We start from the raw sequence: 13,489 nt of genomic DNA, 5'->3' as shown, positions 1-13,489 counted from the left end.
TGGATTTTGACTTTCTGTTTAAACTTTTAAGAATTTAAGAAAGGGCATTTTCAAGTATGTAAGGGCGCTTCAGAAACTGAATTCGTCTTACTAAATTGTGGTCAAAAGATATATGCACATATCAGCCATAACATTAAAACCACCTCCTTGTTTCTACACTCACTGTCCATTTTATCAGCTCCACTTACCATACAGAAGCACTTTGTAGTTCTACAATTACTGACTGTAGTCCATCTGTTTCTCTACATACTTTTTTTAGCACTGCACTGACACTGACATGGTGGTGGTGTGTTAGTGTGTTTCATGCTGGTATGAGTGGATCAGACACAGCAGCGCTGCTGGAGTTTTTAAACACCGTGTCCACTCACTGTCCACTCTATTAGACACTCCTACCTAGTTGGTCCACCTTGTAGATGTAAAGTCAGAGACGATCGCTCATCTATTGCTGCTGTTTGAGTTGGTCATCTTCTAGACCTTCATCAGTGGTCACAGGACGCTGCCCACAGGACGCTGTTGGCTGGATATTTTTGGTTGGTGGACTATTCTCAGTCCAGCAGTGACAGTGAGGTGTTTAAAAACTCCATTAGCGCTGCTGTCTTATATCCACTCATACCAGCACAACACACACTAACACACCACCACCATGTTAGTGTCACTGCAGTGCTGAGAATCATCCACCACCCAAATAATACCTGCTCTGTATTGGTCCTGGGAGAGTCCTGACCATTGAAGAATAGCATGAAAGGGGGCCAACAAAGCATGCAGAGAAACGGATGGACTACAGTCAGTAATTACAGAGAACTACAAAGTGCTCCTATATGGTAAGTGGAGCTGATAAAATGGACAGTGAGTGTAGAAACCAGGAGGTGGTTTTAATGTTATGGCTGATCAGTGTAATTAGGTAGGGAATGCCATTTGTTACTTTTGTTGACGATACTTTGTGCTTTAACTGTAGTTGCTCTGTAGTTATTTGTGCAGTTATGTGGCTCTACAGATTACCACACAAGCACTAACAGCAGCTGAAGGTCATTCTTGGATGAAGGGTTCACTTTGTTTAGATCTCTTGGTGCTGTTTTTCAACAAGATGTTTTTGATTTTAGGTTTTGGATTATGTTTTGGAAATCTATTGTAAAAACCGCTATACAAATCAAATGTACTTGACTAAATACACCACACAGCAAAAACAAACCCAAGGCACATCAGGTTTTTCCTTAAAGGCACTCTGTGATATCTGTCATATACCACTTTCAGTCAAACAACTAACTGAATGTTCTAAATGTTTACAGCAGCGACAATCTAATGCAATACCAAGGAAAAAAAGTCTTTAATTAAAACAAAATTAAAATTGTCCTTACGTTTTTGGGAAAACTGGTCTAAAAGAGGGTATCTAAGGAACAACAAGGACTATAAACTGAAGTATGAGAATTACCCACTTTTCTGGATGTGAATATAACCACTGTGTAAACACTGCCTAAAACATTTAAATAAATAAATAACCTCTGGAAGGGTCTTCCAAAGGTAAACCTGGCTGGCTCTTCTGACATGTGGTAAAGGAATAGAGAATATGAAAGAAAGAAGTGAAAATCTTGTGTCATGGACCAACAACAAAATTAACGTTGGCTTATTTCAAAGACATGACACTGATCTACTTCTTAATCACTCAATGGATTATAGGAATGAAAAGAGCAGTTTTGTCTCACTGCACAGTCAATGCGATGTCAAGAAGTACATGACAAGTACATTTTCCTGGAACAACATGACTTCACTGCCATTTAAGTCAGCAGTCTTTGTCTAGTATTCCTCCCACTCCTGAGCCACTAGAGACTTTAAACCAGAACACAGTGGTCCGCTTTCAGACAGCTTGTAGTAAATGACATTGCTTGTAAATGCCTACAATGAAGCGAAATGTTTCCATTATGGAAACAAAAAGGCACATTTTGCTTAGTGTTTTAAAACATTGTTCTTGATTTTTGTTTCTTTTTACACATACATAACCTATTTCCAGAAAAGTTGGGACATTTTGTAAAATGCAGTATAAAGAGGAAATTGGTATTCGTCAATTCTCTTGATACTTTATTTAACTGACAAAAGTAAACTTCAACTTCATTGTATTTACTAGATATAAACAAACATGGAATATGATGCCTGCAATACATTAAAAACAGTTGGGACAGAGATATTTGGCTTTGTGTTTTATCAGCTTTCTTATTAATGAGACCTTTAATGGTTTGGGAACTGAGGACACTAATTGTTGCAGTTTTGCCATTGAAATCTTCTCCTTTTTTATATGAAACTTGTTGCCGCAGTCACCACTGTCTGATTCTCCTCTGCACCTATTTTTAATAGGAAACAGATCTGGACTGCAATCAGGCCAGTCAAGCACACACACTCTTTGTCTACAAAGCCACATGCATGATGAGGCCTGGACTCATTTTGCTTAAATAACCACTGACTTCTCTGGAAACAATGTTGCCTTAATGGCAGCACTTGTCTCTCTAAAATCCCAGTATTCACTTCCATGTCAGTGGAACCTTCACATACGTACAGATCACCCATACTTTGGCCACTGATTCCCCCAATACCATGATAGATGTTGATAACAGTCTGGATGGTCCTTTTTATGTTGGCACAGATAAACTGATGTCCATTTTTGCATTACTATCGACTAATATAGTTCTTTGGATCACTTTAATCTAACGTTTGTGTTTTATTCTGTGAACATATGACATCACAGAACTCAGTTATTAGGGGGATGCCAGTATTTGACAAGTATTGGTTATTGTCTGAGATCCAACACTCTTACACTGTTATTGAAATATGATAAAAAAAAAAATATATTGGATTGGTTAATCCTTCCTGGAAAACAACTGCCATGTTCCAGACGGAAATTTTTGTTGGCTTGGAAGTGATGGGTGTAGGAGCCACACAATAATGACATCAGATGGCTGTGACTGTTTTTCTTGGAGCAACAATACTTTTAACCAGAGATGTTGACGTAGGAACTTGTAGTAATTGAAACAATCATGTTTTTCATGATCTTGAGCAAAATGCATCTATTAAAAAACACAAAATCTTTTTATTCATTTTGGGGTATAAATTTGTTTTGCATACAATCTTTTATACCCCATTTATATTATTGTTGGTCTCATTGTCTGGTGTAATAACTATTTTACTTTACACCATGCTTGATTACTGAGTCAAAACATTACGACCACCCACTTAAAATCTATCCTGCAACAACTGAACATATCATGGCCATGAAGATATTACATGTGTTGATGGTAGTTGCTTGTAGTACGCATGTTAAATGCAGCAGATAGGCTCAGATGTAAAGACCTGGGTATAAAGGTCTGGTCAAGTTGCTTTGGCCAAATAACTGGGTTGGAGAGCACTGTATGGCTATGTGGTCACCTGACCATCAGATTGTTGGAAATCCCATTTAAAATGTGTGTACATTAATGTAGAGTTGCCAACAACCCCCTCCTCCTACTTTGTAGCTATCTGTAGGTAGCTGGTCTTCTGGAAATGTTTGTTTTCCTAAGATTTTCAGATTTTCATTAGTTGAATGACCTACTGGTAATGTCTAGAAAGAACTTAAAGACCCCTTCAGTTGTCTTGTTTGGTCCATGTCTTAGAGGTCAGGGCTGTTTTGACAGATAATTGGTCAGGTGGTTTTAATGTTATGGCTGTAACACGTGCTTCAAACCAGCAGCACAAAAGCACAGACACTAAACCTCCCTACTAAAGTTTAACACACAAAAACATTGTTTTCAAAAACAATTTGTGTAGCACGGAATGTAAAGACACCTGGCACCTTAGCAATCAAAAACCCAAAAAAGAAATTTGAATTATACTATATTTGGTAAGGTAAAAAGCAACAGCCAGGTTAGCAAAGTGTGTGTTAAAAAGTGTGAAGGTAAAAAACATATATAAGGTGAGGACAATCAAAACTTGATCCAATCCTTGAGACAGATGAGACAAGATGGACTTTCCTGTTGTACTGGGTGTGACTCAGATGTTAAACTGACACTTGTGCAACCCCCAAACCTCACTTCTTATAAAAATATATGAGTACTATGTTTGAGTAAGCTTAAGGCAGAGTGGGTTCTCATTGTATTAACTGGAAATGTATTCTTTGCTTCTATCAAAAACCCTGCTAACATTCCTGTGGGACATCATTAGTATTGTATTAGGTCATTTTCAGTGGTGTGGACAGAACTGGTCGATCATGTGATTGTAAAGAATCTAATGCTCGTACTACTTTGCTTGTGTTGTAGATTCAGGTGTAGGAACTGGCGAGGCTTGCCTGTTATCTATGCCACTGTACAGGAGACATGTCATCCCGCAGCTCGTAAAGCTGTTTAAAGTGAACGAGGAGCATGTTCGAATGGTGCTGCTCTCCAATATGCATGTGTATGCCGAGTTCTTCTCACACGACGAGCTCAAGAACCAGATTCTACCTCAGGTAAATGTCAAACCAGTGGCTGTACAATCTGTGCTGTTTAACTGGACTGTCTGGTTTTAAGTGTAGTTGTTTTTAGTGTATTTGTTTTTAGTGTAGTTGTTGAGGTTTGATTCAGACCAGCCATTCCTGTGTAAATGTCAGGCTTGTCATGGCAGGTTTTGGGGTAGAAAAATTAGCTGAAGCATTCTTTGGATTTGCAACATTTTAAATCCTGCTCCTCTGACTGTAATCTGCCAGCGTATTTGCATCTGTTGGTTTTTTGAATGCTTGACTTTTTTTTTTTTATAATAAAGTAATGTAGTAACAAACTAAAACTATTCAGTGGGATTTCATCTAAGCAACCATCATTTTATCCTGGTCAGGGTTGTGGCAGGTTTGGTTTCCCTGGAATCACTGGGTACAGTGCAGTGACACACTCTGGACGGGATGCCAATCTATCTTGGGGCCACAACTAACCTCACCTCTATCAGACATAGCCAGATATGTCTGTAGGGAGATGCTCAACTGGCCGATAGCACTGCTGGGGTGTTGAACCTTTGATCCCAGTGACAGTGGGGTAGACTAATTTACCACTGCATTACCCAAGTGCTCCACACTGATATTTAAACATATGTTAACCATGTGGAACAGCAGACTACATTGTGCAGCTGTTTGCACCACCTTTAGCAGCAGCTAAAACTTTGTTGTTTATTGCTTTAGTTTTTCATGTAGCTGTGAAATAAATGAAGCAAGGTTTTCAAAATGAGCATATCATGTCTCACCAGTATCTTTTGTCAGGACTTTAACTAGGCCACCTAAATAATAAAGAAAACAACCCACAGAATGAAAATTTGAGATAGGAACTGGTTGTCTGAAATTATATAATTGAGACACAGTGATGTTTTGTATGATATTGCAGTGATTTTCAACCACTGTGCTGCTGATCTTGCTGATCGTCAGGTGTGGCGTGGAAAATTATTCAATTTCACTTGATCGTTTCAAAAAATTATTATTTTGTTAATGGAAATATTTGCCATTGTTGAGCACCTGTGTCTGCAATGTAGTGACTGGCAGAGTGATTCAATACTCCTTATTGTCAGTGGGTGGTGCAACAATTCCATTCAACCATAAAATGATAATTATAAATACCTATAATAAGTACCTCATTTCTGTAAAAACCACAGCCATGAAAATAGGCATGTGATGAGCAGTCATAGAGTAAAAATGACATGTCCTAATGACATGTAAGCAAAAGGTGTAAACTTAATTAGATTTTGTTCAAATACTCTGTACAGTGTACTTTGAGAGGCTGTCTAAGTATAACCTTTATGTTTGAAAAGCATTTTTATGGCAAACATATGGTGGCTCATTTGTATATTTCACAAAAGGGTAAAAGTTTGTTTGCACAATAACCCAACTATGTGTTTATGCTAGTGGTTTGATAAGTGATTTTTTTTGCCCTATAGAACCACATGAAATAGTCAAATGAATCTTACTTATTATTCAATTATTACTTAAAACATTGTTACTTAAAACATGTTTTTAACTGTTTTTATCATTAGTAAATAATTTCATTCATTTTGTACAGGTGTTGCTGGGAATGAGGGACACCAATGATGCTCTGGTTGCCATGACACTTCAGAGCTTGGCAGTGCTGGTACCACTGCTGGGTGCTCATGTGGTGGTTGGGGGCGAGAGAATGAAAGTCTTCAAACTTACCACACCAAACTTCACCAAGTCCACTGAGGTTACCCCAGAAAGTGAGTACATATGTTTGTTGTTTACATTGAAGAATATGTAGCAGTGCATATCCTTTTCATTTTTAAAGCTTATGTTTCTTAAGACGCACATGCAATGGTGTCAAAACTCTGAGACCACTAGTGAAAATTTATTTATATTTAGCATTTTCATCAGTTAAATACAGTGGCTTTTTTTCCATTAATGCTTTGTAACTATTACATAAAGATCAAATAGGACCAACGAGTGCTGACTGGCATGTTATCTGAACTAAACCCTATTGAGCATTAATTTAGATATTTGAAGGCAGAGAAGAAAATGCAAAATAATAATTTTTACTAGTGAACTTGTATATTTGGCCTCCAGTGTATGTCTGTAAATGCACAACACTGGTAAAACTTGTCTCTCTTGTACAGCTTCACCGGTTCGGATTGTTGATGCTCCTATGCCCCATAAGGTTACAACTCTGTTCTCTAAACCCCCTGAAGAAAGAGAGCTTGTTTTGGAGAAGCTTACCACTCTTAAGTCAGTTAGAGAAGACTCTGCTGCCCAACTGTCCACTACATCAAAAACTGGTAAGATTTAAAAATTGACTTTGACCTGTTTTTAAATGATATATTTATGATAATCTTGTGCAATGTAGTTTTTTTTTTTGAATACACACACTTATTTTGAAATAAATATCTGTAACACACTCCACAGAAGTTGCGACTGGTGCAGTTTAGGATCTTAAAAGTAATGCAATCATGCATGTATATCTAAAAACATTTAGAAAAGCATCATTGATGGGTCATGGTTCATACTGTGCAAAATATTGTATCAGCAAATAATTCAGCAGTTTAAGAGCAATGTTCCTCAATGATAATATTTCCCCTTCTTTCATGGTTATCATCAAACAATTCAGAAAATTTGGAGAAATATTTGGGCGTCTGACAGAATTGCATTAAATAATTGCATGCATTTGTATTATCACCACTTGGGGTTGAAAACACTTATTCAGTAACAATACTGTTATCAGTAAACACCATTTGTCACTGCGTCAGCAAATGCAAGTAAAGACTGTACTACGCACAGGGGAATGTGTCAACAGTGTCCTTAACCACATCACACATCTCATGACTATCTGAAATTGACTGATACACAGTGGAAATGTGTATCTATTGGTTTTTAATTCCCAAATTAATAAAGTTTTGTTGAATGGATGGTGATACAGCCTAAAACCAACCAGCACTAAGTGTAGCTGTCTAGGGCACTAAAATGAAACGCTGCCCATTTTACATTGCCTATTTAAAACTACTACCCGTGATTCATGGAACTGTTAATCTAGATCTCACTTGTCGGCTAGTTTATTTAGTTTTGAGAACAGCTGCTTGAGCACAGTTTGCAAAATGTAAATTTGTCATAATGCATCCTTATGTGTATAATTAGGCAGTGTCAAAAAATCAACCTGGGTTAAGCACTGTATGGCCTGCTACACCACTAGGTAGGCTGGAGTAGGAAATGGATTTATAGTTCACAGGATTTACAGTAAACATGCCAAAATTAGCCCCTGATTAGTGTAAAGCAGTTCTTAAAAACATGGTAAGAGTAATAGAATAACTCTAGTTTATTCATTTTATTAACATTCCTGCACAGTTTGTCTGTGGCAGTACTGTCTAGACTTGTAGAATCAGACATGATCTATTATTTCTGTAATTTTACTTAAAGGTTGGTGGGCATGGAGAATTATTTAGGTGGGAACAAACTTATTTTCCAATTTAATGCCTTATAAAATTGGCGCTCAGAGTAAGAGCAGTGATTAAAACAAGCTCAGTTCCAAATCAGAGTTTATTTTCTGTTTAAACATACATTGTAATTTGCCTCCACTGCTGCAGGCCTTCACGTCTAGCTGAGGAGGAGTTGCAGCCGTCACATGACCCCTCCTACACGTGTGCAGTACCAGCCACATTTTTTCACCTGCATGAGTTCATGCACAGTGTCACGCACTAATCTCCATTATCCCCCGTTTCATTGTGCAGGCACCATCAATCATCCAGCCGAGGCCACAATTGTAGCAGTTATGATGAAACCCTTTTCAGTTATTGTGCTGCCCTTTACAGACACAGCCAATCGTGTGTCTGTGTAAGCGCCCGGCTGGCTTATAGCAGAGCTGAAATTCGAGAGAGTCGAGAGCTCAAGATCTCAGCACTGGTGGCCTTATGTATTTTACTGCTGCTGGACCCCTGCGCCAGAAAATCTGTTTTGATTATACTACTTTGTGGTATGTGATTTGAAGCCATATGATGTTTGATAGCATGGCATCAAAAAATAAGCCAGTTAAGCACATTTGATGGTTACGCATTACATGCAGTAAAAATAAACATCTTTTGATTGAACTAGACACACAGACACTTGCTTTTACTTTATACAATTTATTAATAAACTTTTAAATAAAAGATGTTCTGCCCAACTTAAAAGAAATATATGAATTAGCTGCAAGTACCATCATGCCTTTTTATTGCAGTTAGGAGAAATAATAAATAATAGAAATAGTAAGCTCTCAGTTGCAGTAGTCTCTCAGTAGCCGAACTGGTTGGGCACTCAACAGATGTGGTTGGGTGTGTTTAAAGACATAAAGACCAGATTAGGGTGTTACCTCATTACCACTGAAAATGCATTACCTACTGTTGAGTCAAAAGTACTTGCTTTCATTAGTGTTAAAACTCTAATAAAGCTGTGATGGAGAAGGCACATACTAGCCTTAGGACCTCCTCTGGCAGCAAGGGTGTTGTGCAACCAGCAGAGACTGACCGAGGGAAATTAAGTATAGACCAAAATGGACCAATACAATATCAAACTTATTTTAATCACATTTTCTTTGTGTTGTGTACTGTATTAATTACATACCATGTCTTATGTCTGTTTTGTCAGTGATGAGCGAAGAAATTGCACTTCCTTTAAATGGGTATACCCAGGAAAGGCAGATAGAGAATAGCAGAAGAACAAGGCCAGATGAGGACTGGCCTGACTGGGATGATGCAGAGGGGAAAACCGGCAAAAGCCAGCCTGTCCAAATCAACCTCCAGCTTGCAGACAGTTCTCCTGAATTATCAAACACTGCTGTGGATGATGTGGACGAACCCTGGGATGATTTCGAGGCTTCAGAGGTCATCTCAACACACTCACCTACTACCAATCTACCTGTCCCATCACAATCCTCAACAAAGGATACAATAACATCTGTATCCATGGCAACGTCTGCATCTGAAAGAGAGTCTAAAGCACTTAAACTAATCTCCGCTTCAGTAAAAAGTGCTTCAGAGAAGAACATATGGGATACAGGATGGGAGCAAAGTTCGGATAATCTCGAGCCCAGCAAGGCAAGTTTAGCTGCAAAGGCAAAGCCCAAAAGTGCACACAAGGTTACAGGAGCTGTAGGACTGGGAGAAGAGTTCACCATCGAGGTGAAAAGGAAACCGGACAGAGATCCAGAGCTGGACTTTTTTGCTGACATGGAACCGGAAATAAAGCTTTCCTCGTCTAGCATGCTTTTTACTGCGGGGAGTTCAGTCAGCAGGTCTGAGGAACTTCCAGAGGCATCGCTGTCTGGCACAGGGCCAAAAGATACACACACCGCTGTAAACACACTGGACCTGACAGCCAAGTTTGCTGCAAAAGACCTGGCAGAGGTAAGAGTTTTTCTGAGGGTTTTGTGTGTATCTGAAATATGGGTTGATTTTTATTTACACACAGAGTACAGAAAATAGGGTATATTATAATCAGCATGTGTTTTAAGACAGCAGTCACTCTACATGTATCACAGTATACTCTACATGCACACACAGAGCAGGGTTTGTGAACATAAGTTATTTTAAGTAGCCAACATGTATACCAAAAATGGATTTGATAAGGGTGTTTGCAGGTCTTAACAGTTATAATTAGAACTTGACGTGAAATTATTAATGACACATTTCTACTGACATTTGGCAAAAGCTTAGATCAATCTATTTTTTTGCTTTCCAGACTGTAAATAATTAATTAGTGGAACAAATGGCTTATTTCTGTTTGCATGTTGCAATAATTACATTTGACTTGCCATTCATGCTTCAAGCATTAAATAAGTTGTCAATACAATGTCTGCAGATACATGTAGAAGTATACACTGATCAGCCATAACATTAAAACCACCTCCTTGTTTCTGCATTCACTGGCCATTTTATCAGCTCCACTTACCATATAGAAGCAGGGGTCCTCAAACTTTTTAACCGAAGGGCCAGATTACTGTTCTTCAGTGTTTCGGGGGGCCGGACCGCGGGTGAAATAGTAAACACAGCCAAAAAGCTATTTACTATGTATACTGGATGTATTGTCTGGGCTTTGTATAATTGTAGTTCATAATGATAATGCAGAAATTTTATTTATTTTAATAATTTCCATTATCCTTCCTCATACAGTGTTTCCTTAAAAAATCAGTGTGAACTGTGAGCCTACTTTTGCCTGACGACAGTAAGCGTCTGGTTCCATATTTGTTACTGCCAGTCATAATAGCTAATAAATGTTAATCAGTGAGTCTGGATCTGGTTGGAGATTTAAGGTGTTTCAACTTCGAAAAAGTCTGCACACAGATGTAGATGCTCCCGAAAATGGTAGTTACTTTGAGTGCATGTTTTATTGAGATCGGGGAGCAATGGAAAGAGAAGCATAAAAATTAAACAATGTGCTTGAGTTTTGATTTTGGATGCATAAATGCGTTGATCTCCGGGAGCAGGACGTTAAAACATTTCAAAACTCGCCTCGACTCAGCCAGCGGATCTCAGTAAAGCACATCTTCAGCTCAGACAAGAATTCCTGAAACTGCCTGTAGTTAAGAGCATTAGCTTTAATGAAATTAACACAGGACACGAGGATTTTCATAACGAAATCCCACTTAACTGCTTTGCAACACAGTTCAGTGGCTGCGGTCACTCATCTCTCTATTGATGCGCCAATCACTCCCCTCATGCTTGGAGCGCCACCCGTTGGATCGCTGACATATAATCTACTAAGACTCCGGGTGGCCAATTTTTGTTTCCTCAAATTAAAGCATCGGGCCGTAGTTTGATGACCCCTGATATAGAAGCACTTTGTAGTTCTACAGTTACTGACTGTAGTCCATCTGTTTCTCTGCATGCTTTGTTAGCCCCCTTACATGCTGTTCTTCAATGGTCAGGACTCTCCCAGGACCACTACAGAGCAGGTATTATTTGGGTGGTGGATGATTCTCAGCACTGCAGTGACACTGACATGGTGGTGGTGTGTTAGTGTGTGTTGTGCTGGTATGAGTGGATCAGACACAGCGGCACTGATGGAGTTTTTAAACACCTCACTGTCACTGCACTCATACCAGCACAACACACACTAACACACCACCACCATGGTAGTGCTGAGAATGATCCACCACCTAAATAATACCTACTCTGTGGGGGTCCTGACCATTGAAGAACAGGGTGAAAGCAGGCTAAAAATGTATGTAGAGAAACAGATGGACTACAGTCAGTAATTGTAGAACTACAAAGTGCTTCTATATGGTAAGTGGAGCTGTTAAAATGGACAGTGAGTGTAGAAACAAGGAGGTGGTCATAATGTTATGCCTGATCGGTGTATGTGAATGCATTATAATATTTAATAGCCATTTTAATATAATTCTTGACGAAGCAGGCGCTCATGTGGCACAGCACTACTGTAGACCACTGCTGAGATCCAAATCTAAGCTGTGCTATTGGCCAGCCAGGCATCTACACAATTATGATTGGTTGTGTCTGAGGGAGAGGGAATGGCCAAATTCATGAGATGGATTGGCACCTTTCCAGGGTCCCCAGAGTGTTTTATGCCTTGCGTCCAGTGTTTCACCTGCCACGACCCTGACCTGGACAAGGCGGTTGTTAAAAATGTATACCCTGTATGCTTTAGGCCATTGCATTAATGCCTGGTTAAAAAGAATTGTGATCCCTTTACATTTTGTTAGGAACATAACATTACTGCAGATTTTTACTGTTTAGACAATATCATTTTTATAACATTTTATATGACTATCCTCTATTCTGAATATAATAATGACTTTAGTTTTTCTTTATCTCACAGACTGAAGCAGATGGCTGGGGGGACAGTGATATCAACTGGGAGGATGAGAATGACTGGAGCTGAACTCTGGTCTTCCAAAAAGCCATATAAGCAAGCGGTGCAAAACAAGTTGATCACCAGTTTGGTGCAAATGAAAGACCTGAAGGGGAAAAAAATCATGGCCAAGACTACTGAAACACTTTCCAACACTTTTTAGTGCAGAGGTATAGCTTTAGAGCTACTACTAAAGACATCCCTGACAACACGGCATTCATGAGTACTTCAAATGAATTTTAAACTGCATTATTTTTCAGGGTTTTTTTTTTTTTCTTATTTTTGTTTAAAGCAATGTGAAATCAGTGTGCTTACATATATTAACAATTATGATATGTGCTAGAAAATATGACAAAAAATGCCAACCAGGATATCTGATACCTTATACCTTACATGTATGATATCCTAAGTGAATTCCAGTGGCCAACACATTCATGACTGGTGTCATTAATAATGTTAGGACATTCATTTTACATTTTAATCTGCTTTGCAAGCAGATTAGACGTATGGTCTTGTAAAGAATTCTAATAGAACTGTGTTTACAAGCAGGCTGTCATTTGGGTGGATCCTTAGTACAATGTTTGACTAGTTGCATCCCATAGTCCAAGGTTGATACTTGTGTAGCTCTTTGCCAAATTTTAAGACGATAAAGGCAGTTTTATTGGAAGTACATGTGCTGATTTTTTAATTTTTATTTCAAGGTTCTAGATTTGTTTGTACCATACATTCTTTATAATATTTTATCACAATAAGGAGCCTTATAGAATTGCCAACCTAAATGTATGGTATATGGTTTGTCATTTGTTTTGGGTAGGGTTGTATATGTGAAAGAGAATGAAGTAATTTATTATCAGACGCTGACAGAATAAAAAGATTTTATGGTATTTATCTGTTTTGTCAACACTGTTGTCTAAAGAGCGATTAAGGCACTCACTCACTAATTATTAGACTGAGTTATCAGCATTCATAATCCTTTTCTATTCTGACTGGACTGTCAGCTCTGGTCCTTGAATGTCAGGAGTCCAGCATAGTTTGGTAATTTCCCGGATTCAACCACCATCAGTTAATTACCAGATTAACAGAATAACAGCCTGAAAACTAGTTTTAAGCAAAAAAATCTAAAGCACTAACAGTCTAAAGCCTTTTTAAATAGAAACATTGCTGAATGTACTATTC

At 38.5% G+C, this 13,489-nt stretch overlaps 1 protein-coding gene across 1 annotated transcript in view; it reads left to right on the top strand.

Annotated features, from left to right (window-relative positions):
- scyl3 (SCY1-like, kinase-like 3) overlaps positions 1-13,188 on the top strand; it is a 29,815-nt gene extending 16,627 nt beyond the window's left edge. Inside the window, exons 10-14 of the mRNA XM_063001224.1 lie at positions 4,278-4,465; positions 6,033-6,204; positions 6,598-6,756; positions 9,092-9,849; positions 12,281-13,188. Of these exons, the coding sequence (XP_062857294.1) occupies positions 4,278-4,465; positions 6,033-6,204; positions 6,598-6,756; positions 9,092-9,849; positions 12,281-12,343 (1,340 nt within the window). The 3' untranslated portion in view covers positions 12,344-13,188. The remainder of the gene's footprint in view (positions 1-4,277; positions 4,466-6,032; positions 6,205-6,597; positions 6,757-9,091; positions 9,850-12,280) is intronic.
- The last annotated feature ends 301 nt before the right edge of the window (positions 13,189-13,489 follow it).

Source organism: Trichomycterus rosablanca, chromosome 9 (genome assembly GCF_030014385.1).
Source record: "Trichomycterus rosablanca isolate fTriRos1 chromosome 9, fTriRos1.hap1, whole genome shotgun sequence".
NCBI classification, from domain to species: Eukaryota; Metazoa; Chordata; class Actinopteri; order Siluriformes; family Trichomycteridae; genus Trichomycterus; species Trichomycterus rosablanca.
The sequence above is the reverse complement of the archived record's forward strand: the minus strand, read 5'-3'. Positions and strand labels throughout refer to the sequence as shown.